The sequence below is a fragment of the Mus caroli genome, chromosome X (genome assembly GCF_900094665.2).
Source record: "Mus caroli chromosome X, CAROLI_EIJ_v1.1, whole genome shotgun sequence".
Lineage (NCBI taxonomy): Eukaryota > Metazoa > Chordata > Mammalia > Rodentia > Muridae > Mus > Mus caroli.
This window is the reverse complement of record NC_034589.1, coordinates 141,272,222-141,298,969: the sequence shown is the minus strand read 5'-3', so window position 1 is coordinate 141,298,969 and position 26,748 is coordinate 141,272,222. Positions and strand designations below refer to the sequence as shown.

Here is a 26,748-nt window from a genome sequence, read left to right as displayed (position 1 = left end):
TTTCTATCTCCAGAGTTGTCTCCCTTTGGGTTTTCTTTATTGTTTCTACTTCCATTTTTAGATCTTGGATGGTTTTGTTCAATTCCATCACCCGTTTGATCCATTACCTGTTTGGAATTGTTTTCCTGTAACTCTCTAAGGCATTTTTGTGTTTCCTCTTTAAAGACTTCTAGCTGTTTACCTGCGTTTTTCTGTATTTCCTTCTTAATGTCCTCCATCATCATCATAAGAAGTGACTTTAGACCCATGTCTTGCTTTTCTGGTGTGATGGTGTATGCAGGACTTGTTCTGGTTGGAGGGTTTGGTTCTGATGATGCCAAGTAACCTTGGTTTCTGTTGTTTCAGTTCTTATGCTTGCCTCCTGCCATCTGATTATCTCAAGTATTTGCTGTCCTCTGATTGGAGCCTGTCCTTCCTATAATCCCAGTTGATTCAGGACTCCTCAGAGTCCAGCTTTCTCTGTGATCCTTTGCTTGTGGGCTCTTGCGAACCTGAGATTCTGGGTGTGCCAGAGTTCTTGGCAGTGAAGTTCCTCTGAGACCCTGAAATACTGTTGTGACCAAGCTCCTTTTATCCTGGGATCCTGTTGTCAAAGATCCTGGGCATGTTATAGTGCCTGTGATGTGTTGTCTCCTTTGAGGAGCGTGGAGCTGTCTGGTCAGTGGTCCTAAGATCGAATGGAGAGTCCTCTAGGGACCGTTGGGATGTCCGCCAATTCTGCGCCCAAGGTGAGCAAGTGATGGCGCCGACCGGAAGGGACTTGTGCCCCTGGTCAGGCCTGTTTTCTGCTTCCCTAATGCTGTCTCAGGTCCTGCACGATTGGATTGGAACAGAAGTTGAATTCCACACACAAGTGGTCCTAAGATCTCGGGGAGAGTCCTCTAGGGACTGTGGGGGTGTCCGCCGACTCTGTGCCCAAGGTGACCTGGTGCTGATGCTGACTGGAAGGGCAATTCTGTGGTTTATTAAGTAACCCATTTTTAACATGTATTTCTTAGGGGCTTGAGAAAGGCAATGTTCTTTCATATATTTACTGATTTTTTTTTATTCATTACTGTTCACATTCCTAGTAAAAATGGGCCTTTCTTAATCATCGTCATTTAGGTTACAATGTATTTGTGCAGTATGGTGTCTACTTTTCACACATTTACAGTTGGTTTGGGTTAGATTATTTCTAACCGTAACCTCTTGTTATTGAATCCTCTTGTTATGGCCCATATTTGGCTACTCTGTATTGCCAGTTCTGTGTTTTAGCAGCCATCAGCTTTTAGCAACTATGTGTTTTTGTTGCCAGTGTCTAGTTACCAATTGCATGGCATTACATGCAACCGTCTACAGTTCTGTCAATTCTGAAATGGTTTTCAATGCTTTGCAAAGAAGAAAGAGTGGCTAAGGAGGATGTGTTATGTTGTATTGTAAGAGAAATGGAGAACTCAGAAGACAGATGTAAATCCTAGCTTAAAACAAGCTGTTGCTTCTGGTAGGACTTGCTGACTGTTTGTAGGAGATTGGAGTGCTCAAGTATTAGAGGACAGTGCCATGTCCTATGTACTCAGCTATGTTCTTAGTCTGCAAAGTATTTGGAAATTGAATTGGCTATTCTGAGGACTTTAGAAATGTTTGTGATCCTAACATTTGTAGTTGTTAAGGTAGAAGGACACTGAGTTCAATGCCAGAGTGAGCTACATATTAAGATGCTGTCTCAAACAAAGAAATGAAAATTGGAAAAGGGATTCAAGCTTGATCTGAATGTTATAATCTTCATTTATCACCTCCATAGTTGATTCTGGTCTGTTTGCTTCACATATTTACCCAATATACCGCAAATAAGCTAACCAGATCCTTGCTCCAGGCATGCTCCTGCTTCTTAGATATTAAATTAAGATAAACAATATATTACATGTAGGATGAAGTCATTAGATATATATTCCTCTTTCTGACTCAAATGGTAGGTCTCCAACTGATTTTGCTATAACCTATGACCACATTTCTACTAGTAAATCTGTCAGTAAATTGTACTGTGTGCAGTCTTGGATTTTTTTCAGCCTCTCTTTTTTTTCTTTTCCCCCCAAAATATGTAAATGAATGTTTTGCCTCACTGCATGCATGCATGCATGTATTTTTTTATATGTATGTGTTAGATTCCCTAGAACTGTGGTTACAGATGTTTGTGAATCACCACATAGGGGCTGGAAATAAAACCTAGGTCCTCTGCAAGAGCAACAAGTACTTGTCATCACTGAGCCATCTTTCCAGCCCCTGTCTGTTTTTCTCCCATAGGGCTCACAGTATTTTGGGGCAGGTTTTCACAGGACCAAATTCTTCCAGAGCAGTATATTCTGATAAAACTCAGTTTATATACCATGTAACACACCAGCAATTTAATACCCATATTTTTTCTTAATGAAAGTGACATGCCAAACCAAGGATTAAAATTTCTAATTTGCTAATCCCTGTTCTACATAGCAAGGCATATGCTAAAATTTTAAAATCACAAGTGGCCTGACCTAGCATTGCCAAGCCTTTAATCTCAGCTACTTGGGAAGCTAAGGCAGGAAAATCTAAATCCATGTCCAGGTTGGGCAATTTATGTGAAAATAAAAAGTATAAGGTTGGAAATGTAGCTCAGTGGTAGAGTGGTTGTTTTATAGAACCGAGGCCTTAGGTTTTTGCAGTTCCCAGTATTGTCAAAGGTGAAATAACAGTAACAACAGAGTGTATATAAGTGCTCATTTTAATAAACATTGTGAAGGATATAAGGAGAATGTTAAGGCTAGTGATATACCCCAATTGGTTGGTAAAGCCTAGCATCCAGCAAGCCCTAGGTTCAATCCCAATACTACATAAACTGGACATTATGGTGCACACCTGAATTCCACCATTCAGGAGATAGAAGCAGGAGAATCAGAAGTTCAGGGCTGTCTTTGGCTATATAGTTAGCTCAAGATCAGCCTGAGACACATGAGATCCTGCCTCAAGAAAAGTAGGGAGGGAGGGGACAGGTGGAGAGAAGGATGAAGAGAAAGAATATGTATATGAGAATGCCAGGAAAGGGGACAGAAGAGTTTATGTAGTGCAGGGTGTAATGAGGTTTTAAAAACAAAGTTTCCTGGCCTCTTTAAATGTGGGGCAATGTTGCTACACCTAAGTGGAGCTCCACAGATTTTATTTTGAAGGTATATCATTTCAAAGAGATATCCTGGCCCAGGGCTCAGAAAGTTGTTCTGACTGTTGGAATATGGGTAGATTCCCCCTAGACCTAGTGCCAAGGAACTTTCAGTGTCACCATTTTTATAGATAATGATTATTTTCTTTGGAAGGGACATTCCGAGCCAAGAATAAAAATGCCTGGAATATAGCTTTTGATACCCACATACATGTAGTAGGTAGAAAAGTGGGAGAGAAGGAATTTGGGAGGGGAAGTTTTACAAAACAGATTCTTAATGTTTTCTTCACATCCAGATTGCTTGGAAGGCTGGTTTTGAAATAGATTTGGAGGCATGTCATCCTTGACTATTCAACCCTCTTCCAGGGCCTTCTGACTATCTTTAAGAAGAGCCCAGTTTCTTGCTACATCAAATCTTGGGACCAAGTATGAAGGGATGGAGCCACGGAAATGAGAAAGGCCTTGCCACAGATTCTCAGAATAAATGTTGTAAGAGCATACATAGATCCCTGGGATACTTGAGCAGCAGTTAGAGAGTATAATCTCCAAATTCAGGCCACTGTTGTGCACATGTATTTGTGTGCTTGTAGAGTCCAGAAGTCTGTATCGGTAGTTTTCTTGATCATTCTCCACCTTATTTTTTGAGGAAGTCTCTTAACTTAAAACTCATTGATATAATTCATCTGGCAGGCCAGTTGAGCTTCAGGGCATCCTCTTGTCTCCAACACCTGCCCCAGCATTAGGGTTACTACCACACATACCACTATACCCAGCTTTTACATAGATGCTGGTGATCCAAACTCAAGTCCTCATGCTTGCACAGCAGACATTTCCCCAGCCCACTACCCCATTTAAAAATTACTGAATACTATTAAAAAGTCAGTGCCTGTTAATTTGGGTTTGCATCATCTGTGAGTGAAATTTCTCTTTAAATATGTCTTCTCCCCTATCCATTTAACCACAAATGATTTATCCTTTTTTCCAATTCAGCTTCATTATTACTTGGCATCTGCGTCTCTGTAAGCTAAAATGAAATTCCAAGGAAACTGCAAACCTTTTTTATCCATCTGTGAAGACATTGAGGAAATAAAACTCATCTGGTTTTCTAAATTGCTTTTCCCACATGGCATGAAAAACACAGGGCGGCATAGAGAGAAAAGCTTTAGCCAGGAGGAATTGTAGTAAACACATGACCAATGTCAGGATGCTTCTGAGCTTGTGTTCTCCCCAAAGTACATCCAGCAAGACACAAGACTTTGACAACTGGGTATGGTAGTGTATATTTGCTATCTCAACTACTCAAGTTCAAGCAGGCTTTTGTGGGCCATGTGGAAAGTTTGAGATCAATTTTGGCTGCATAGTGAGACCTTGTCTTAAGTACATCTTCCCTAAATCCCCAAAGAAAAACACAGGAAACTGTTAAATTAAAAGATCCATATATTTTAACAAAACTTGCAGAAATAGTTCTCTTCCTTAGCATCATAAGCATAATATGCCTGTTACTTTAGCAACTACAGGTTAATCATTCACAAACCTAAAATCTGAAATTCTCTTGAGTCAGAAACGGTGCCTACATATTGCCACAAAAGACAAATTTCTACATTTGACCTCACATTATACTCTGATGAGTTGCAGTCAAAATGCAGGTACACTAAAAATAATATATTAAAATTATCTTTCGGGGCTGGAGAGATGGCTCAGTGGTTAAGAACACCGACTGTTCTTCTGCAGGTCCTGAGTTCAAATCCCAGCAACTACATGGTGGCTCACAACCATCTGTAATGAGATCTGACGCCCTCTTCTGGTGCTTCTGAAGACAGCTACAGTGTACTTAGATATAATAATAAATAACTCTTTAAAAATTATCTTTTATATATATATATATATATATATATATATATATATGAAACGTAAAATGTAAATGTATATCTATAAATATAAGTGCATGGCATAAGTTAGAATTACTGCATTCAAGCTTATAATTAAGTTCCATATAATTAGGTTCATTCATATATATATATATATATATATATATATATATATATACACACATATATATGTATATTATATGTATATATACATGAAAATAGTCCAAAAAGTCTTTTAATTCCAAATTCAAATACTTCTTCCCCCAAACATTTGAAATAATATATACTCAACCATGTTGTTTCCATCCCTAGAAATTGGACAGTCAGAGGATAATCAGACAGTCCCTCTTCTACAGCTGCTTATGCTTTAGGATGTCTGATGATTAATTGGCATTTCTAACCAGTATCATTATTCTTAAATGTTCATGCTCTTTAAATGTTTCTGATGAACTCTGTGCCTTTGTTGATTGGTCAATTGTTTAACTGATTGCCTCTTTGGTGCTCTAGTGCTATATTTCACTGCCACATTTCCCACTTCATTTGACAGTTAGGAGATGCTGTGTTGATGGAAGAGCTTCCTGCTTGTACTTGGACAAGGAATTTATGTGACTGCTAAGAAGTATCAGGAATGTGGGAAGGGTGGTGAGAAATACCAGGAGCTCACCATGAGGTCTCATGTACCAGACTTACATATGGAATGACTTGGGTGTCCTGTCTCTTAGCTGTCTGACTTCTATACACAGATCTAGCTGATATATCCCTCTGTAGGGAAGACTAGTTATCTATGATTGATGATGAATAAGTCTACTCTTTCCCAAACACTTTTCTCTATACTCACAACCAGAAGAGATGCCACATTCAAACTGTAAATGTGAAACTAAAGAGAACATGGGACTTAAGTGATGTTGACATTTCCCCTTCCTGGAAAGACAGCTATTTCCAAGGCAGGGATTCTGGGTTCCAGCCTAGTTGTTCTATGAGTTAATTGGGCACTTCACAAACCAACTGGGCAGCTAGCTCTCAAGTGTGATTCTCAGGCCACAGTGCAGAACTGCTCCTATTCATTGTTTGCTCTGTGTGTGTGTGTGTGTGTGTGTGTGTGTGTGTGTGTGTGTAGGTAGAGGGTGTGTGTTTATAATAGAAGTATATGCCACATCACATATGTGAAGGTCAGAAGACAACCTTAGATAGTAGTCCTCACCTCCTTGTTGTAAACAGGAACTCTTATTGTTTCACTGTTGCACATACCAGGTAACTGGCATACAAACTTAGGAATTCTCCTGTTCTCTGCCTCCCACCTCAACATGGAAGCAATGGAATTGCTGGTTCTCAGCACTTACACTGCAATTACCTTAGTCACTGAGCCACCTCTTCAGCGTATATTGCTATTCTTGACAATATATAGATATGTGTAAAGCATGTTAGCATTTTGCATCATGCTTTAATGAAAGGAGGAAATATCTCAGTGTCATAGTTATTTTTCTATTGTTGTACCAAAACACCATGACCAAGGCACCCTATTAAAGGAAGTATTTAATTATGGTTTCAGGGGGTTAGAGTCCATGATAGTGAAACATAAGCATGGCAGCAGGAATATCTCAGCACTCAAATCTTCATCTGCAATTAGGAAGCAGAGAGAGAACACACTGGGAATGGCACGTGTCTTTTGAAACCTCAAAGCCTGCCCCCAGTGGCACACCTTCTTCAACAAGGCTACATATCCTAAGGCCTAGGAGGGCATTCTTATTCAAACTACCACACTCAGTGTTATCATCTATTGAAAGTTTGTTTGTTCTGTCATAGCCCAGACTTCTATTGGTAGCCTTGATGTTTATAAATCACTAAGTGGCTGGCTTGGCCTCTTGGGGGAATGTCCTTCCTAATTCAGAAGGCGAGGCTGTTCTGCCTGAGTTTTTTATATTCTGCCTAGGTTGTGTGATTTGTGTCTCAGCAGTTGTATAGTGATTTTGTCATCTGTTGTTGCATGTGTCTTAGATGCATGGCTCAGAGGAATTCCACCCAAATCCTCCTATTATGCTGTGGGATCTCTGTGCCTCGATACTTACAGCTTCCCAGCTATGGTTTGAATCTGACATGCCTCCTATAGGCTCATGGTTTGAATTGTTCAATCACTGCTCATAGCACAATTTTGATGGTTGTGGAGCCTAGCTGGTAGAAATAGGGATGAGCCTTTGAAGGTTATTCCTGCCCCTTATCCTTATTCTGGCCTGCTTTCTCTGCTTCCTGTTCCACTAAGATATGAAAAGGCTCCATCATATGTTCCCACTATCATCGAACTACTTCACCATGTCATCTTCAGCTATGATGAAGTGTACAGGTGGCTTGCTTCTGCCCTTTCTCGCAGAAGTCCCCTCTTCCTTCACCCCCTGCTCCTTCCTACTATAACTGCAAAGCTTCCTCCCCCTTCCTGGCCGCTCCCGAGAGAACCTGAGGAGCCACAGGTACCAGCTTGAGTACAATGGATGACAGCCTCCCTCGCCTCTGTGACACTGAGGTTAGCACTCTCCCTGATAACTGGCTGGGCACTTCCAGGTGCAGCTGGTTCCTGTCCTTGGAAAAAGGAGATTAGGGTCCCACATTTGAATTGTGGAAGAGAGGTGATCAGAGGCCACAGACAGTTATGGCTGGTCATAAAACTAGTCCCCATAAAGACACTTCTTAGGTCGGAAGTATCCCCCTCTTAGCCTCGAAATTCCACCCTACCAAATGGTATCGTGTTTGAATTATGACTTGCCTCATCCGCCTCCCCCCCACCCCCCAAGTATTCAAAGAATCTCTAACTATGCTGTATATAAGCATCAAGCCTTCCAAGCTCGTGGTTGTACTCCTGTCCTATGCTGTGGGAAGGTCTGCGATCTGAGTCTGACTTGAAAATAAAAAGACTCTTCTGCATGATTGCATCGGACTCTGCAGTTCTTAAACTCTCCTGGGTTTCCCGCAGAATCGCAGCATAATAATGGACTGAAATGCCTCCAAAACCAGGAGTCCAAAGAAAGCTTTCTTTCTATGTTTTATTGGCTATTTTATTACAGTAACAAGAAAAGTGAGTAATGTACACCTATGTGACACAGTATAGCCTGTGATGACCATGTATCTGAAAGGATACAAAGCATCCTCAGGTTTGTTTACTGGTTAGATAACACAAGGCTGGTTATACCATGGATCATGATTTGAAGTATCTGCCAGTGAAATCCCTAGGATACATGAGACTCATATTTTACTAAGGCCTCATACACTATGCCATTGATAGAGCAATAACTGACCATGAATCAGAGTCCTGTTCCTGTCATTGACAGCAAAAGCCAAAAATGGATGGAAAAGACTCTATAGTGTTTCCTTATTAACACATCTAAAAGAAGTGGACAATTTCCCCATCATCCTTTATAAAGGTGATTATAAACTCCATTAGCAAACAGTGGTGAATTAATTAGTGACGATAGAGCAGTAAAAAAAATGTTTATCTAGATTGTCCATACATAAAGTTATTTCACCAAAAACTTAGCTGTTTGCATCTTGTAAAAGTACCTACCACCCCTCTGTATATAACATTCTTCACATTGACTAAAAGTGAGTGACAGCAACAAGTGTATTTATATATCTAATTGGTTGCCTTTTAGACACTGAAGAAAATAGGTTATAGGTCTCCACACACAGGCTGCTCTACACACAGGAGCACAGGCTGAGTAGAAATGAACTATAAGGTCACTTTAGAGTCCCATGCTAGGGTGGGACATGAAGATTGTAATAGGGTTGGCATGTATAAGGACCCATGTAGTAAGAAGACAGGCATGCCCAAGATGTGACTACAGGGAGCAGAGAAAAGAAACTGAGAGCATTGAACCCAGATTCCTCAGCTGCTGTAGTGAGCAGATAGAGTCTGGAAGTAAAACAGCCATTCCTCATATGCAGAAACTTCCCATTGAGGTCTGAGTTTGCTTGTCTCCAGAGCAGGATCTGATATGTCGATTTAAATAATAGTGGAGTTAATAAGATTTCTAGAATTTTTGTCTGTTTTCTCCCATTGGTGTTGTGAACATGCTATACCAGAACAGACACATTTGTACCTTTCTATGGTGCCACCACAAAGTATGTCATCAGTTTTATTAGCAGGAATTTGCCAAGTTTCTTAATCAGCATTAAGAGTCTCTGTGGGAATGAGTATATTATAATGAGCTCTGTTGAAGGTTTGCTGTGAGTCAAGCTGTAGAATTCACAGACTTGGGTGGAGTTTAGCTGCAAAAATGAGGAGTGAGACTGTGAAGGCCATAGAAGTAGTTCTAGACAGAAGAATATATGCACAAATGGAGGGCAGATCCAGACAGACAAACAAGTAGAGTGACATGGGATATATGTACATGACATAGCCACATATACACAGCCACACATATACATGTATAACATACAACACAGTAAGGATGCATAGCACAACACACATACACATATGCCATACATACACCACTGGCACACATGTACATTTACATATCTGCACAGATGACATATATAGCATATACAGTTTACATCTATTTATAAATATGCCTACATTCAAGCATATCACAGATATGCCCTACTAGACCCTGTGTGTATTATATATCTCTTGGATACCATTAAAAACATAGATTTGAATTTGGTTTTGACAGAACTCCAAATTGCTACATTTTAGTCCTTTTTTATTGTGTATATTTGTGACCTGGTTTACTAGATTCTTACTAACTGCGACAGTTCAAATTAGTTGGTGATTCTATAGTGTTGATTCTGAAAGCTTGAGCTGGAAAAGGACCAAGAGAAAAAGAGAAGGACGATTGTGAGTGACTAATGTTAGTGACTAATAATGCATAGATTTTAGCAACAAATTAGAGTTCATTTGATTCTGGTTATATAATAGAGTGACTATTTATCAAATAATACTAAGTACTAGGAACTTTTGACTGGGAGCATGGCTACTACATTTCAGGAACTGCAGGGTAAGCAGTTCATGTATATTCCAACTTTTTTGAAATGACACAGGTGACAGCTAACACATGACTCGCTCTTCTCAGAATGCATCCTCAGTTTGACAGCAATCTAATGTCCTAGAATGGGGTCCTAGAAATTAGGATCCCTGGAGGAAATACCTTGCTGGGAATCAAAATGACCTTTACCTAAAGCCCTGGTTTATCTCCCAGTTCCCACACAACTCAATTTACATGTGCATATTTCTTGTCCTTTGTTTTCTCTTTATATAAATTTGGATAGTGCTATGAGCAAGGCAGAGACATACTGAGAATTTCTTTTTCCCTGGATTTGGCCAGAAATGTAATCAATTCATTTTCCATATATAGTATATATAGTGAATGAAGGTGTGTGTATACTGATTCAGGTGAAAGTTCAGAAAGAACTAAGCTTTATGGCTAGGAGTGGCACTAATAAGAGTTTTGCAACAAAAACAGCTGTTAAACTAGGTATTGTTCCCTAAACTATCCACTATTCTGCTTAAGATACTTTGGTGAAACTTCAAACTAGAAGCTTCTGTGAATGTCTGTATACTACAAATAGAAAATGGCACTTCTTTGAGTCTTGTCTTCTTGCTCTGGTAAGTTTAGTAGTTTTGTTGAAGTTTGTTTTCTAAATAGTCTTTAATCTCCTGAGCAACAACACAAGTGTGCCTGGCCTCCTAAATGGCTCATGAGAACCTAAGTTGTTTGCTTTTTCTTGGTGATATCAGGGAAATTGGGGTCCCCTTATAATACAAGAATTAAGAATGGACTCAAGCATAAGCTTGAGGACAATTTCATTAGAGTTTAAAAGAACCCCAGGGTAGGCAAGCTGTAGACTTAAGCAGCTTTGCAGAAGGGAGAGAGTGGAGGAGAGAAAGAAGAAGCAACGCTGATTGAGTTAAGCCAGTATGGAGGCCAACCATATGGTGGGGAACAGAGCTTTATAGAAAGAATGAAAAGAGGGGTGGCATGTAGCTTAGTTGGTATCTGCCTAAAAAGAATGAAAAAGTCAAAAGTATTAGAGAAAGTATATTTAGGCGTTGACCAGCATTGAAAAGAAAAGACAAACAGCAAAAGAAAAAAGTTAAACCTTTCTAAGTCAGACAGACACTACAGAATCTCATGGCAGCTTGTAGGGACTACACTGGGGAGCAGGAATTCAGGGAAGCAAAAGTACATTGTCTAATTAAAAAGCTATTCTTTCTATCATTTTTAGCAGGATTTGAAGATGAACCCACCCTCTTGAGGGATGGTTCCTTAGCTAGGTCAATAACTTGTCTAGGAATGTTAAATCTCTGCACAGGCCAGAGATTTCATCCTCTCTGCCAGAGGAAATAAGTTCCTCTGAGCCTTTATTGCTGCTATGTCATTAGGATATCAGTTTCTAGCTCTATTGCTAGTGGAGTTTAACTACTTCTATTTGCAGGGATACAGGGCAGCAGAGAGGCATTGGTTCTGCTCTGTTCTGGAACATGTTAACCGAGGAAGGGACCTTCCCCTCCCATTTCCCCAGGACACAACAGGGTTATCCACAAGGCAGGGCACTGACATGATAGCCCTGCAGATCCCACCTGTAACACTGATATTATACATCAGGTGCAGGTTGTAACAAGTGCAGAACCTCAAGTACTCTAGGTATGAAACAGGGATGGGTTCCTCTTCTCAATGACTATGATATATCCGCTCACTGCTACTTATATCTGTGCTGCCCTTGTCTGAGTCAGCAGTGGAGTTTTCTTGGTAGTATGCTCCTACCCCTACCCCCACTCCCACCAACCAACCTCGGAGTCAAACTTAGGGTTTTGACACATTAGGCGAGCATTCAACCACTGAGCTATATACTCTATCCCTCAAAAATCAACTGATTGTTTTTGAAACAACTCACTTTGTAGCCTAGGCTTGCTTTTAAGTACATGCATTCCTTTCGCTTTGGCCTCCCAAATACAGGGATTATATGAAACACCATGCCCAGCCCAGAAGTCAATCTTAGACTGAGAATTGCTCTTTTCCTTAAATCAGAGGTTTGTTTTTCTCCTTGGGCTTTGTTTGGTGTGGTATGTTGGCAGAGGCACTGCACTCTGAGTTGTTTTAAGTTTGCTAGTAGTCAACGTATAGGCTTTAATAATGGCATAGACAATCATACATCCAGACCAGCTTCTATCTGTGTGTCATAGGCAGGCCTATGTGTATATGTGCATGTTCATGAGATTGGATAGTATAAGGGAAAACTCTGTAAGTCATAGCTGCTTCCAATAAGCAGTTGTCTTTCTCATTTTGCATGTCTAATTTTAAGGTTTTTATGACTGAATTGATTCTTGGCACATCTTAGAAAGGCCTATCCCTGTGTATATGAGCATTTCCCATATGCCATGTAAAAATATTAAAACTTGAAGTAAATAGTCCCAAATATATGTGGATCTGACAATTTTCACAAAAACATGATTTTTCTTTTTAAGAGAGGATATTTATTTTAGGTATTTATTTTATTTTAGGGGGTTATTAAAGAAATGTAGTTGATATATATATATATATATACACACACACGCGTGTGTGTGTATACCAGGTTTGTGTATATGTGTCATTAATGCCTCATATATTCCTTATATAACATGTTTCACATATAGCCTAACATTTAACATGTGTTACAGATCACAAGTGGCAGTGAGCGCAGGTGTTTAAAAAATATGTAGTCCTTAAAGTGATCCAAGAGAAAAGATCATAATTGGAATTTTTGCCTAATTTTTATTCCATCATCTTCTAGACAAGCTGATGCCCTGTGTTAGGAAGTTAGTCTGAGAACACTGCAGGACCTACTGAAACAGAACTCAAAGGCCAATCCCATATTGCCTGAATTGTCCCATTCCAAGAAAGACCCAGAGCTCCCTCCTGTGGAGCTCTAATCTAATCTGTGGAGCCTGAACTAATCTGGGACTCTACCTCGAGAGTATACATAACTCAGAGGAGTACACACTGGTGACTCAGGACCCCAAGTCCAGGATTCCCCCTTAACCCCCTGCCTGCTCAGAAACACACTTTGTGGATAATGAGCATGACCTTGTACCCTAAAGAGGCCTTGATTGCCTAATCTTGAGCCCAGGAAGTACTAGGGCCTAAACAGCACATCTTCACGTGTGGCTTCACTTGTGGCTGTCCACAAGTCCTTACCAACATCATTTACTGAGTCCGTGGATGTATATATGTGATTTGACTGTCCCTCTCTCACAGCTCCTCTGTGCTCAGCAGTGCCCAGCCGCAAGACAGCCAGCATGTGAATGAAGACACAACTTTCCCTCAACCAGAAACCCAGCTCTCTTCCAAGTGTCAACACCTACAGGCATCAGCCATGGAAACTTCTCGCTCCCCTTCGCCTCAGTTTGCCCCACAGAAGCTGACAGATAAACCTCCCCTGCTTATCCATGAAGACAACTCAGCAAGGTATTGTCTTATGACAGCATGCTATGTATTTATCCCATGCAGGCTTCGAGTGTTTGTTGCTGGAGCATTGTTGCAGCTTCAAGCACTGGGGTAAAACTCAGTCGCAGAAAATTGTGTGGAGGATGAGACACAGCTCAATTGACCAGTTGTGATTTAGTGACATCAGGATCCCCTTTGATCTTAATGCATTTCATTTGCGTTAAACTCTGATACATGCCAACTATGCATGTTTTGCCAATGATCAAAATCAGATTTAGCCTAAGTATAAGATCTTTAAGTAAAGTTGAGTAATGTCCAGTATTCTCATATTCTTTAAAATACTCCTTCACAAGCCGGGCGTGGTGGTGTATGCCTTTAACCCCAGCACTTTTGGGAGGCAGAGGCAGGCAGATTTCTGAGTTCGAGGCCAGCCAGGGCTATACAGAGAAACCCTGTCTCAAACAAAACAAAACAAAACAAAAAAATACTCCTTCACTCTTTCAGTTTTTATTTGTTTTTTTTTTGAGACAGGCTCTTGATGTATAGTCTAGGTTGGTCTTGAACCCACTATGTAGCCTAGGCTGTCTATGTAACTTAACCTTTCTTTGAACTCCTTATCCTATTGCCTCTAACCTCCAAAGTGCTAAGATAGCCAAGGACTCAAGGAGCTATATCCTTAGCTTCTCAGCCTAACCCCTTTAAACTCTGGAATAACCCAGATAAAAGGCCGAGTGCCATGGGTTACCTCTTTTCAAGTTATTGGTCAGTGAGGTCTCATAGACCCTAACCATAATAGGTTATTGTGATTGCTCTTGGTTACCTTCCAGAACTTCATGCCTATTGCCTATTGTAGAAGACACCACATACTTGAGTCATAAAACATGGAGAAAAGAAGTTGGTAATGATATTAAAGCTTCATTCCCACTAGCTAAGCACCTTCATAGTACAAGAAGGTGTTATGGATGATACTAGGGGAGTAATTAATAGCCTTACCCAGCTTTGAACTCTGGGAACTATAATAATGAACTGACAAGATATGCCTACTCATGCAATAGTGACAGAAATTTTAAGGAAGGTTTTAAAACCTGTTTCACAAAACAGAACTTAATGTCTTCTACTGTTAACAGTGCGTAGACTGTAAGAGAGAACTACTATCATTCTGCTATGTGGATTTAGCATTAAACCCTCCCTTAAGTGTTTGTCTTTATGCCCATAGATTGGTACATCTCTTAACCCTCATCAGAAAAGTTTCTTTTGTAATAGATAGCAGTTAACACAGTGATCTACAACTTTTAAACATGCAGAAAATATGAAACTTCTAAGTTTTCAACCCTAAATGCAACATCAGTATTACACGTCCTCTTCCCAAAGTTCATTGATCATTGTGGAAGAGTAGCAGAGGTAGTAAATGACTATAGTGAAACTGATTTCCAGACAGGACAGGGCAGTTGTGCACGTGAGCTCACAGTGCCTTTGACTGCATGCACAAGATCAAGCCATACAAATCCCAGCATAAATGGAAGCACAAAGTCCCATCACCTATCTAAGAAGCTGTTGGCAATCAGTACCTACTGGGAGAGGGAGAGTCAATTTTCTTTCAAGATGTGGCCCCTGAAAGGCTCCCCATGCTCCAATAGATAGTCCTGCACTTATGCACATACTAACAGCACTAAGTGAACTCAGTGGTTTTAAAAGACAAAACAAAACATAAAAGTGAGAAGGAATAGTGGAGGAATGTGGGGTGGATTTGATGAAAACATAAGTAAGTATGTATGAAATTATCAAACAATAAAGATTAAGTTTAGAAAGGACATCAGTTATGTTGTTATTGCATCTCTGTCTTAGTTAGGTTCCTACTGCTATGCTATATACCACGACCAATAGCAACTTGGGGATGAAAGGGTCACTTTCCTCTCACAGTTTACAGTTCACCATTAAAGGAAGTATGAGCAGAAACTGAAGCAAGAGACCTTGGAGGGAGAACCACTACTATTGGCTTGCTCCCCACAGTGTACTCAGCATGCTTTATTATACAACCCAGGACCTCCTGCCAAAGTGGGAGGGGCTCCCCACATCAATCATTAATCATGAAAATGCTCTAGACTTAGGCCAATCTGATGGAGGCATTTTCCAGTTGAGGTTCCCTGTTCCCAGAGGACTCTAGCTTGTGTGATGTTAACAAAAATACCAACCAGCACAGTCTCTAGTGACTGTGTTGAATCCACAGTTTTATGTGTGTGCCTCAGCTGTGTTAGTCATCTTTCAATTGGTAGCACTGTTAGGGATCTGGAGAGAAAAGCTCTAGTCTGGTAGTTTCTACTTTAATAGAACCCCACAGGCTAAGTAGCTTAGAAACAACAGACATGGCTTGCTCCTTCCTGTTTTATAGAGACTAGAAGACCAAGGTCAAGAAGGTGTGGCAGATTCAGAAAAGTGCTTCATAGGTGACACCTTCTTGTGTGCTCACATGGTAGAGGAGGCAGGAAGTTCTCTACTATTCTTTAATAAAGACACTAATACTATTCATGAGGCTCAATTTTCAGGACATCTGGAGGAAAGACTGACAGATCTGTATGAGCTTGGTCTACATAGTGAGAGCCTATCTCAAAAAAAAAAAATCAACCTAAGAATTTGGGTACATATACATGTTTTGTTTTCCATACCAGTAGGAAACGCAATAAGATGACGTGTGTGGTAGACAAACTGTATACCATTTTCTCATGCCAGTCAGCTTAGGGTGCTCTAGCTTCTCAAGTCACTAGAACTACAGTGAGCACAATGGACTTCGTGGTGAAACAAAGTCTTACACTGGGGCTCAAGACCTGTGTGAGTCTAGGAAATGGCTTTTTGTCCCAGTGAATACTGGCTGGTACACCCTCTCCCTCCCCCCCCCCCTTCCTTGACTTCGTTTGCTATTTATGACAGACTGGCCGGAAATTCAGTAATCCTCCTGCCTCAGCTTCCCTAGTGCTAGGATTACAGGCATGAGTTAGCTAGAAACTTGTAGTTTTTAAACTATGTTTGCCCAAGGTGAGTCACTGAGATTAATACAGAACAAGTAAGTTCTCAGTATACTGCATTGTATCCCTCACAGGGTGGCTTTAGGTATCAATATGTGGGAGACACATGGAACACATGACAAAGCCCCAGAGTGGAACCCATAGGTAGAGGTGCTCAGCAATAATTCTAAACACAGCAACTCTCAATATGTATTCTAGGGAGAAGGAGGAACACCCAGGTACCTGCTGATATGCAACAGCCTACTTTTAGGTTTGTGGTGATTCTGTCCACTGATAATTTTTCCTACAAAGGGTGAATTAATAAATGGTGCTTGATGCATTTGTATTGCCCTCAGAATAAAAACAAGAAATCAAAGAGTATATTATAGCTGTAGCTCATGCGATAGAGCATTTGTCTTCCCAATGCAAGCCCTTTGGGAATTCAATGCCTATTTTCATAAGAAAACAAAAATGAGTTAAACAGTTCTTATGTCATTCAGGATCTCTTTGTCTTTGTCCAGGTGTGTGGCAGAGTTTGAGTTGGACTGCTAGGCATCCAGAGACCATGAGGGGTCAGATGAGGACACTTTCCATCCTCCTGCTATCTTTCTATTTGGCTGGTTGACAGTGGGTCTTTGTGTTGGGATCCCTGTGTGGGTCGTGGGTGGAAATCTGTACATGTCAAGATTTCAGAGGACAGCCCTTGTTTTTGCAGAATCGAGCGGGTGATGGACAACAACACCACTGTGAAGATGGTGCCCATAAAAATCGTGCACTCAGAAAGCCAGCCTGAGAAGGAGAGCCGTCAGAGTCTCGCATGCCCAGCTGAGCTGCCCCCACTGCCCAGTGGGCTAGAGAGGGACCAGATCAAGACACTGAGTACATCAGAGCAATGCTACTCCCGCTTCTGTGTGTACACACGACAGGAGGTGGAAGCCCCTCAAAGAGCCCGCCCTCCAGAGCCCCGGCCACCCAGCACCCCAGCACCTCCTGTCAGAGATAGCTGTTCCTCCCCTCCCTCCCTCAACTATGGGAAGGGCAAGGAGAAGACCATGGATGACTTGAAGTCTGAAGAATTAGCCAGGGAGATTGTGGGAAAGGACAAGTCTTTGGCTGACATCCTGGACCCCAGTGTGAAGATCAAAACTACCATGGATCTGATGGAGGGAATTTTTCCCAAAGATGAGTACCTCCTAGAGGAAGCTCAGCAGCGGAGAAAGCTGCTCCCTAAAGTCCCCTTACCCAGAGTCACAGAGGACAAGTAAGTAGATGGCACACACCATAGCTGCTTGTTTCTCAGTCCCTATCTCATAGGCTTAGAAGTGAAAGAAGGAACTTAGGGGGTGTATTTATATTCATGATTGCTTCTGCGGACAGGTGATGGTTTTCCTTGGGGTCCTCAACCTTAGCACTGTTTGGTAAGGTTTAAAATTACCATACCTGGATCTAGCAGAGGCAAGATGATGCCCACTGCAGCAAATCTTAGCTAAATTTTAGCAAATTTACAGCTAAATCCTCTCCAGTTTTGTCTATCACTCTGGAGAATGGGGCACTCCTGCCATCTAGTGGAAAGACAGTAGGTACTACTAAAGATCTTATAGTGTGTGAAATAGCCCATCTACTAATATGAAGCTAACTGTCCACCCCATTACCTGTCTTATGTCCATCATCTAATCTCTGTATTTAATATGCATATGATGTGCCTGTCCATCCATTTGTTTTTGAAGTAGGGTCTCTCTGAGAAGCTTGGGCTCCCTTAAACTTGATCCTGCTACCTCAGCTTCCTGAATGCTAGATTTATAGGATCTACCACCATACCTGCCTATCTCCCTCCCACACCCTTCTTGATAATGTTGAAATAGAACCTAGGTCCTCTTATATACTAAGTAAATTTGTCATCACTAAGTTACAAGTCACACCCATTTTATTTTGTTTTGAGACAAGTTAACTGGACTGGCTTTGAACTCAAAAAATCTTCCTGCCTTAGATTCCTAACAGCTGATGTTGCACGTATGTGCTACCACACTTGGCTATTTATCTTAGGTTGGTCTATACAGCTATCATGTAATCTTTACATATATTTAATCTGTATCTCTTTTTGTCTACCTGCCTTTCACCTATTTTTGAAGCACGTTACAAAGTCTGCCTCTAGTTGAACAGCATTTTCTTTCATTAGAGATGTTTTTTGTGTGTTTAAATTTCAGTTACCTAGGGGCTGAGGATGCAACTCAGAGGTAAAGTATTTACCTAGAATGTGTATGGCCTTGAATGTAATACAAATCACTGATGGGATAAGAAAAACAATTTTGCTTCTACAGAAGACATGTGACCATGTGACAGTGTCTAAAGACATTTTCTTTGCTATATCTGGGGGCATGCAGTTGGTATCTAGTATATAGAACCCAGAGGTTGTTTTCAAGATTCAGCAGAGCATAGGATAGCCCAACACATGCATAAGCACGCACACGCACGCGCACACACACACACACATTTTTAAAAATTAAAACCCTATAGTCTAGATTGGGGATATAGCTAGGTATGAGAGTACTTGCCCAATATAGCAAGGTCCACAGTTTCTAAATTAGTACTAAAAAACAATGGCAGAAATGAATAACAGTCTGTGAGTCTTGTATTAGTAGAAAAAGGTTGTTTTTTTTTTTATTTTGTTTTTGAAAACATTTTGGGCTTAGTCTTCTTTTCTCATTTCCCTGGTTCTTGTCCTTCTCTCAGTGCCATTTGTTACAACCTAGGTACTAAGTTCAAAGGGTGTGCATGTGTCACAGCTGATTAAAATTTTGGCCTCTTCACCCAGGAAACAGGACCCAGGTATGCCAGGGGTTGTGTCCTTGGCCACCAATTCTACCTATTACAGCACATCAGCCCCCAAAGCAGAACTTCTTATCAAGATGAAAGACCTGCAGGAGCCTGAAGAGTATTCAGCAGGTGACTTGGATCATGACCTTTCTGTTAAGAAGGTAAGAAAGAGAAGTACAAGTCTGATGCCACCTCAGTAGCTCCAACTCACAGCTATTAAGGTAGCTGAGGCAAGAGAATCATTTAAGGCCAGAAGTTCTGAACCAGCTTGGGAGAAATTGCAAGATCTGCCTTTATACAAACAAAATTCCTTGCCTTCTGAGCATAGTGACTAATGCCTGTAATCCCAGCACTGAGAAGGCTGAGGCAGGAGAGCAGGAGAGTGAGGCAGGAGACTGAGGCAGGCAGTTTATGCTGTGGGGTAAGTTCAAAGCTAGCCTTGGCTTCACAGTGAGATCCTTCTTCAAAAAATAAAATAAAGTAACCCTTCCCTCAAAATTATATGTTGGGCCATTGAAAGGTAATAGGACCACTCACCTCAGCAGACACCTTCCACAGCATCTCTGAGGGCATTTGTGCTTGATTTTCATGGAAGGCATTGGCATGAATAAGCTGTTCATGCTTAATGTTATTCTAAGCCTTCTACAAAACCCTTGTAGGCAGACTAGAGAGAAAGGAGCTCTCTGTAAGGGTCTCTGTGTTCTCAGGAATTATGTAAGGCCACCACCAACCATACCACCACCAACAACAACAAAAAGATGTTTAACATAGGCTTGGTAAACCTTACTGTTCTGCCTACTTTTGGAAATAGGTTTTTTGAAACATAGCCATATCCATTTGTTTATATATTGACTGTCACTGACCATGTAACAACCTACGAGGAGTAAAATTGCTCCTCTCTAGCCCCTAATAGGAAAAGTTTGCCAACCCTTGTTATTCTACATCAGGTATTGGACAGTTGGAACAGGGTGAGTGAATATATACATAGAGAGAGAAATGCCTGATTGTAGAGACCCAGATCAGTGCCAGAGCTCAAGCCCCATAAATGAGTGCTGTGTGAGGGAAAGCTGAAGCAGGTGTAGATGCCCTGTGGGAAGAGCTTGGTGGTCTTGGGGAGAAGCAGCAGAAGGGAAGGCTTCAGCTTTGTTAACTAAGAAAGAAGGTTGGAGATTAATTCAGGATCACCTTATGTGGCACCCATGGCAGTCACTGCAAGGACAGTGTTATCTCTATTGATGCCAACCTGGTAATTTGAAAGATAGCATAGATTGATCTTAATTACCTTAGAAATGTTAGGGAGGGAATACCATGAACTATTTATTCATTAAAAACATCATTCAGTGGATTCTGGGAATTAAATATGGAGATGGGTGTTTGGTCTCACAAGAGACTTTGAATTAGATTATTATGTATTTTATTCTAGTTGCATGTTCATATTTTTAAAAACAACATTTTCAGTTTTTGTCCTCATAGAACAAGTCACAGAATTTGAAGCATTTTAATTTAGGCCACAGTCTATATACTTTCCTTACAGTTAGGCCTTGTTATTTCATATTGCAGTGCATTTAGAAGTGCATACCCATAGCCCATTGGGAGAATGCTTACCCAGCTTGTATTAGGCCCTGGGTTCTTTCTCTAACACTCTACCCTACAAATTATATCTAAATATTTTAAAATTAAGGTATGGTAGCACATATCTATAATCCTAGCATTCAGAAGGAAGAGGGAAGAGGGTTAGCACAAGTTCATAGTCAGTCTGAGATACATAGCCAGCTTGTACACCATCCAGAGCTACATAGCAAGTCCATTTCAGAAATGTCACCCCAGTGGGCAGGGTGTTGCACGCCCTTAATCCCAGCACTCGGGAGGCAGAGGCAGGCAGATTTCTGAGTTCAAGGCCAGCCTGGTCTACAAAGTGAGTTCCAGGACAGCCAGGGCCATACAGAGAAACCCTGTCTCAAAAAAAAAAAAAAAAAAAAAAAAGAAAGAAAGAAAGAAAAAAAAGAAATGCCACCCCCCAAAACAATTTAAAAGTGATCTCACCTCCCTTTGTCTGTATAGTGTCTGTATTTGCTCTGAGAGGCACCAGGAGCTAGGATACTGTGTCACTAGAAGCAACTACTTTGGGTCTCAGGGAATCAAAGTTTGAACATTTTTTTATTATATTTTATTTATTTATTTTTGGACATAGACTCGTTATATAACTCAGACTGACCTATAACTTGTTATGGAATCCAGGCTGGCCTCTAATGTTGTCCTCCTGCTTCAGTCTCCTGGGTTCTGAGATTACATACCTGCAACAGTACACTCAGCCAGACTTATATTTTTAGATAGTAAAGATTAATTTGGCGGTTCATCCACCCCATTTTTGGGACGAAAGTACTCTACCCATAAATTGCATCCCAATCTTCCTTCTAATTAAAACAAAAAAGTGTGTGTACATGAGGGGTGGGGTTCTTTGTGTGTGCTATACACATTTGTATTTGTTATATTTACTTTAGTTTTTGAGAGAGAATCTTGCTACATAGCCTTGTCTGGCCTGGTACTTCATATGTAGCCCAGGCTGGTCTTGCAGTCTTCCTGCCTCAGCCACCTCAGTGTTAGACAGGCATGAACAACTATATCCAACTCCACATTTTATTTTACTTTTGCTCTTTGAAAATCAATGCTTGATGGCTAGAGAGATGGCTCTTGGGTAGAATGCTTACTATGGAAGCATGAATATTGGAGTTCAGAACACACATAAATATATAATGAATGTGGCAGTCTGCCTGTAATTCCAGTGCTTAGGAGACAAAGACAGCGACTCTACAGAGCAAGCTGGCTAGCTAGAATAGCCAATTCATCATTGTCTAGTTTCAAGTGAGAGACCCTGCTTCAATATAAAATGACACTCATGCCAACCTCTGGCTTTCACACACATACATGCACATCATATACACATACAGTGAAGTCAGGGTACAGCCATCATCCTAGCATTGAGGTTGAAGCAAGAGGACCATAAATTGTAAGCCACTCCGGACTATACAGAAAGACTATCTCAACAACAGTAACAATAAAACACCAGAAACAAAATTAGTGCTTTAAGGTTAGGAATATAGCTCAGTGATAGAGTACATACCTAACATGTAAGAGGTCCTGAGTTTCATTCCTAAGACTACACACAAAAATAGAAATAATAATAAATAAAACTTATTCTTTCAATCAGTAGTTATCAACCTTCCTAATGCTATGACCCTTCATACAGTTCCTCATGTTATGGTGACCCTTAACCATAAAATTATTTTCATTGGTACTTCATAACTATAGTTTTGCTACTGTTAGGAATCATAATGTAAATATGTGTGTTTCCCAATGGTCTTAGGCAACCCCTGTAAAAGAATTATTCTATCGCCCAAAGGAGTCATAACCCATAGTGTGAGAAGCACTGCTTTAAGTGGCTTGTGTAGCAGGCGGGCGGGCTTATAGTGTTACTGTTTACTGGTCTGTCTCAAAAAGACAAGATTCTAGAAATAAATGGTGGTGGCTGCATAGCAGTATGAATGTGCTAAATTCCACATTACCACACACTTACAGTGGCTAAAATAATAGGTCTATATATTTTAGTGATGCTTGCCTAAGATCAATAAGACCCACAGTTATATCACCAGCACTGTAAAAAAAAAAAGACAAAAAAGTGAAAGTTGAATGGTTTATGTTACATATAATTTTCCATAGTAACTTATTTGTATTCTGATCAGATCGAAGACAGTAGATTACACTTAAAGATGTCTCAGAATGTCACTGACATTCCTTTACATATGTTACTTTTACCTTTTTGTGATGAGATACTTAACAGACAACTTCAGAGAAGGACAGTTTCTTGTTAACTATGGTTTCATAGACTAAATACTACCGTAGTAGGTGTGACATGGTGGAGTAGAGCTGTTGAGCTCATCGCAGCTAGGATGCAGAACAAAATAGCGACAGGAAGAGCAAGATGAAGCACCTCAGATCATGTCCACTCTGTCAGTTCTCCAACCAGGCTCCACTTTCCAATAGATTTTTCAAATTCTGAAATGGTAGATGGTTAAAACCATTAATTAGGTCAGAGCTCCAAGACCTAATTGTCTCTGAAAACATCCTTCTGGACACATTATAACCTGTATGTACTTCAGGACTTTGCTAATAAGTTTCAGTCCAGTCAAGTTGACAATCAAGATTAACTGACAGACTTTTCTCTTTTTTCTTCTCTTCTCTTCTCTTCTCTTCTCTTCTCTTCTCTTCTCTTCTCTTCTCTTCTCCTTTCCTTTCCTTTCCTTTCCTTTCCTTTCCTTTCCTTTTCTTTTTTTCTAGTGTAATTTTTTTAAAATAAATTTTAAAGTAAGGTGATTCAGTATGGCTCATTACATGTGTGTATTCATATGGATCATTACACTTTTCTTTTTTCTTTATTAGATATTTTCTTCATTTACATTTCAAATGCTATCCTCAAAGTCCCTTATACCCTCGCCCGCCCTGCTCCCCAACCCACCCACTCCCGCTTCCTGGCCCTGGTATTCCCCTGTACTGGGGCATATGATCTTCACAATACCAAGGGCCTCTCTTCCCATTGATGGCCAACTAGGCCACCCTCTGCTACATATGCAACTAGAAACACAGCTCAGGGGAGTACTGTTTAGTTCATATTGTTGTTCCTCCTATAGGGTTGCAGACCCCCTTTTAGCTCCTTGGGTACTTTCTCTAGCTCCTTCATTAGGGGCCTTGTATTCTATCCAATAGATGACTGTGAGCATCCACTTCTGTACTTGCCAGGCACTGGCATAGCCTCACAAGAGAGAGCTATGTCAAGGTCCTGTCAGCAAACTCTTTCTGGCATATGCAATAGTGTCTGGGTTTGGTGGTTGTATATGGGATGGATCCTTGGGTGGGGCAGTCTCTGGATGGTCTATCCTTTCATCTCAGCTCCAAACTTTGTAACTCCTTCCATGGGTGTTTTGTTCCCCGTTCTAAGGAGCGAAGTATCCACACTTTGGTCTTCCTTCTTCTTGATTTTCATGTGTTTTGCAAATTGTATCTTGGATATTCTAAGTTTCTGGGCTAATATTTGCTTATCAGTGAGTGCATATCATGTGTGTTCTTTTGTGATTGGGTTACCTCAATCAGGATGATATCCTCCAGATGCATCCATTTGCCTAAGCATTTCATGAATTCATTGTTTTTAATAGCTGAGTAGTACTCCATTGTGTAAATGTACCACATTTTCTGTATCCATTCCTTTGTTGAGGGAAATCTGGGCTCTTTCCAGTTTCTGGCTATTATAAATAAGGCTGCTATGAACATAGTGGAGCACGTGTCCTTATTATAAGTTGGAACATCTTCTGGGTATATGCCCAGGAGAGGAATTGCTGGATCCTCTGGTAGTACTATGTTCAATTTTCTGAGGATTCGCCAGACTGATTTCTGGAGTGGTTGTACCAGCTTGCAATCCCACCAGCAGTGGAGGAGTGTTCCTCTTTCTCCACATCCTCGCCAGCATCTGCTGCTACCTGAATTTTTGATCTTAGCCATTCTGACTGGTGTGGGGTGGAATCTCAGGGTTGTTTTTATTTTATTAAGGATGTTGAACATTTTTTCAGGTGCTTCTCAGCCATTTAGTATTCCTCAGTTGAGAATTCTTTGTTTAGCTCTGTACCCCATTTTTTAATAGGGTTATTTGATTTTCTGGAGTCCTGCTTCTTGAGTTCTTTATATATATTGGATATTAGTCCCCTATCTGATTTAGGATTGGTAAAGATCCTGTCCCAGTCTGTTGGTGGCCTTTTTGTCTTATTNACAGTGTCTTTTGCCTTACAGAAGCTTTGCAATTTTATGAGTTCCCATTTGTGGATTCTCGGTCTTACAGCACAAGCCGTTGCTTCTTTTCCTCTGTGCCCATATCTTCAAGGCTTTTCCCCACCTTCTCCTCTATAAGTTTCAGTGACCCTCGTTTTATGTAGAGTTCCTTGATTCACTTAGACATGAGCTTAGTACAAGGAGATAAGAATGGATCAATTCGCATTCTTCTACATGTTAACTGCCAGTTGTACCAGCACCATTTGTTGAAAATGCTGTCTTTTTTCCACTGGATGAATCCCTTGTCAAAGATCAAGTGACCATAGGTGTGTGGGTTCATTTCTGGGTATTCAATTCTATTCCATTTGTCTACTTGTCTGTTGCTGTACCAGTACCATGCAGTTTTTATCACAATTGCTCAGTAGTACAGCTTGAGATTAACTGACAGGCTTTTCTTTTCTTTTCCCTTTTTTTTTTTTAAATCTTTGTGATAGGGTTTCTCTGTGTAGCCCTGGCTATCCTGGAACTCAATCTGTAGACCAGTCTGAGCTCTAACTCATATATCTGCCTGCCTCTACCTCCTGAGTTTTGGGATTAATGGTGTATGCCACCATTGCCTGGCTTGTTTATTTTAATAGTGCTGAGCCTGAAACCCAAAACCTCTTAGATACTAGGCAATCCTTTATCACTGATCTATACACCAGCCCTCTATTATTTTATATATATATATATTTATATATACACATCAGAATTTATATATTCAGTAAATACAGTTTCTTTTAAAATTTGTGTATGTTGGGGTGCGGGTTATGCATTCACATACCACAGCATGTGTGTGGAGGTTAGAGTACAGTTGGTATAAGAATGGAACTCAAGTCATCAGACTTGGCAACAAGCACCTTTATCTGCTGACTTACCTCTTTGGCTCATATAAACAAGGAAGCTTATATTGAACCAGGAGGCCTTCTCCTCCCACTGGTTTTACAACCCCCCCCCATTATTTGATGATGCAAAGACTAACACACCCAATCTGGCTGAATTCTGCCTAGGCTGTGTGTAATTTGGGTACACTTACTTTGGGCAACAGCTTGGGATCATCCTAACAAATGTCCCCATGCCTCTCTGTGCCCTACAGCAAGAGCTCATCGACAGTATCAGCCGCAAGCTGCAGGTGCTCCGGGAAGCACGTGAGAGCCTGCTGGAAGACATCCAAGCCAACAATGCTCTTGGGGATGAGGTGGAAGCCATTGTGAAAGATGTCTGCAAGCCCAATGAGTTTGACAAGTTCCGGATGTTCATTGGAGACCTGGACAAAGTGGTGAACCTCCTGCTGTCACTGTCGGGACGCCTGGCCCGTGTGGAAAATGCCCTTAATAATTTAGATGATAATCCTTCTCCTGGAGATCGGGTACATGCAAACACATCTGTCTGGGAAATGGGAAGTGTTGAGAATCCTTCAGAGAGGCTGTCCTTAAGGTGCTAAGAAAGTCAGCTCTTAGAAGCATCATATTATCTGTGCATGGCCTGTGTACTCTCTAGAGCATGGTGCCCTGATACATCTGGGGTCCATTCTCTTGGTTTCCTTTCAAATGACAGAACAAGATAAGTAGATGCAGGGAGTCAGGGGCATTATAAGCATGTACCACCATGTGTACCCTCAGTTTTCTTGTACTCAAGAG

At 40.8% G+C, this 26,748-nt stretch overlaps 1 protein-coding gene across 9 annotated transcripts in view; it reads left to right on the top strand.

The window, feature by feature from the left end:
- Shroom2 (shroom family member 2) overlaps positions 1-26,748 on the top strand; it is a 172,040-nt gene that overhangs the window by 140,670 nt on the left and 4,622 nt on the right. For 4 of the 9 annotated variants that reach the window (XM_029473111.1, XM_029473113.1, XM_021153610.2 and 1 more), the window contains 4 exons: positions 13,254-13,463; positions 17,157-17,702; positions 19,254-19,416; positions 26,205-26,477. In XM_029473111.1, coding sequence (XP_029328971.1) covers positions 13,254-13,463; positions 17,157-17,702; positions 19,254-19,416; positions 26,205-26,477 — 1,192 coding nt within the window. The remainder of the gene's footprint in view (positions 1-13,253; positions 13,464-17,156; positions 17,703-19,253; positions 19,417-26,204; positions 26,478-26,748) is intronic. The other 5 variants (XM_029473112.1, XM_029473116.1, XM_029473114.1 and 2 more) reach the window with 2 other exon arrangements.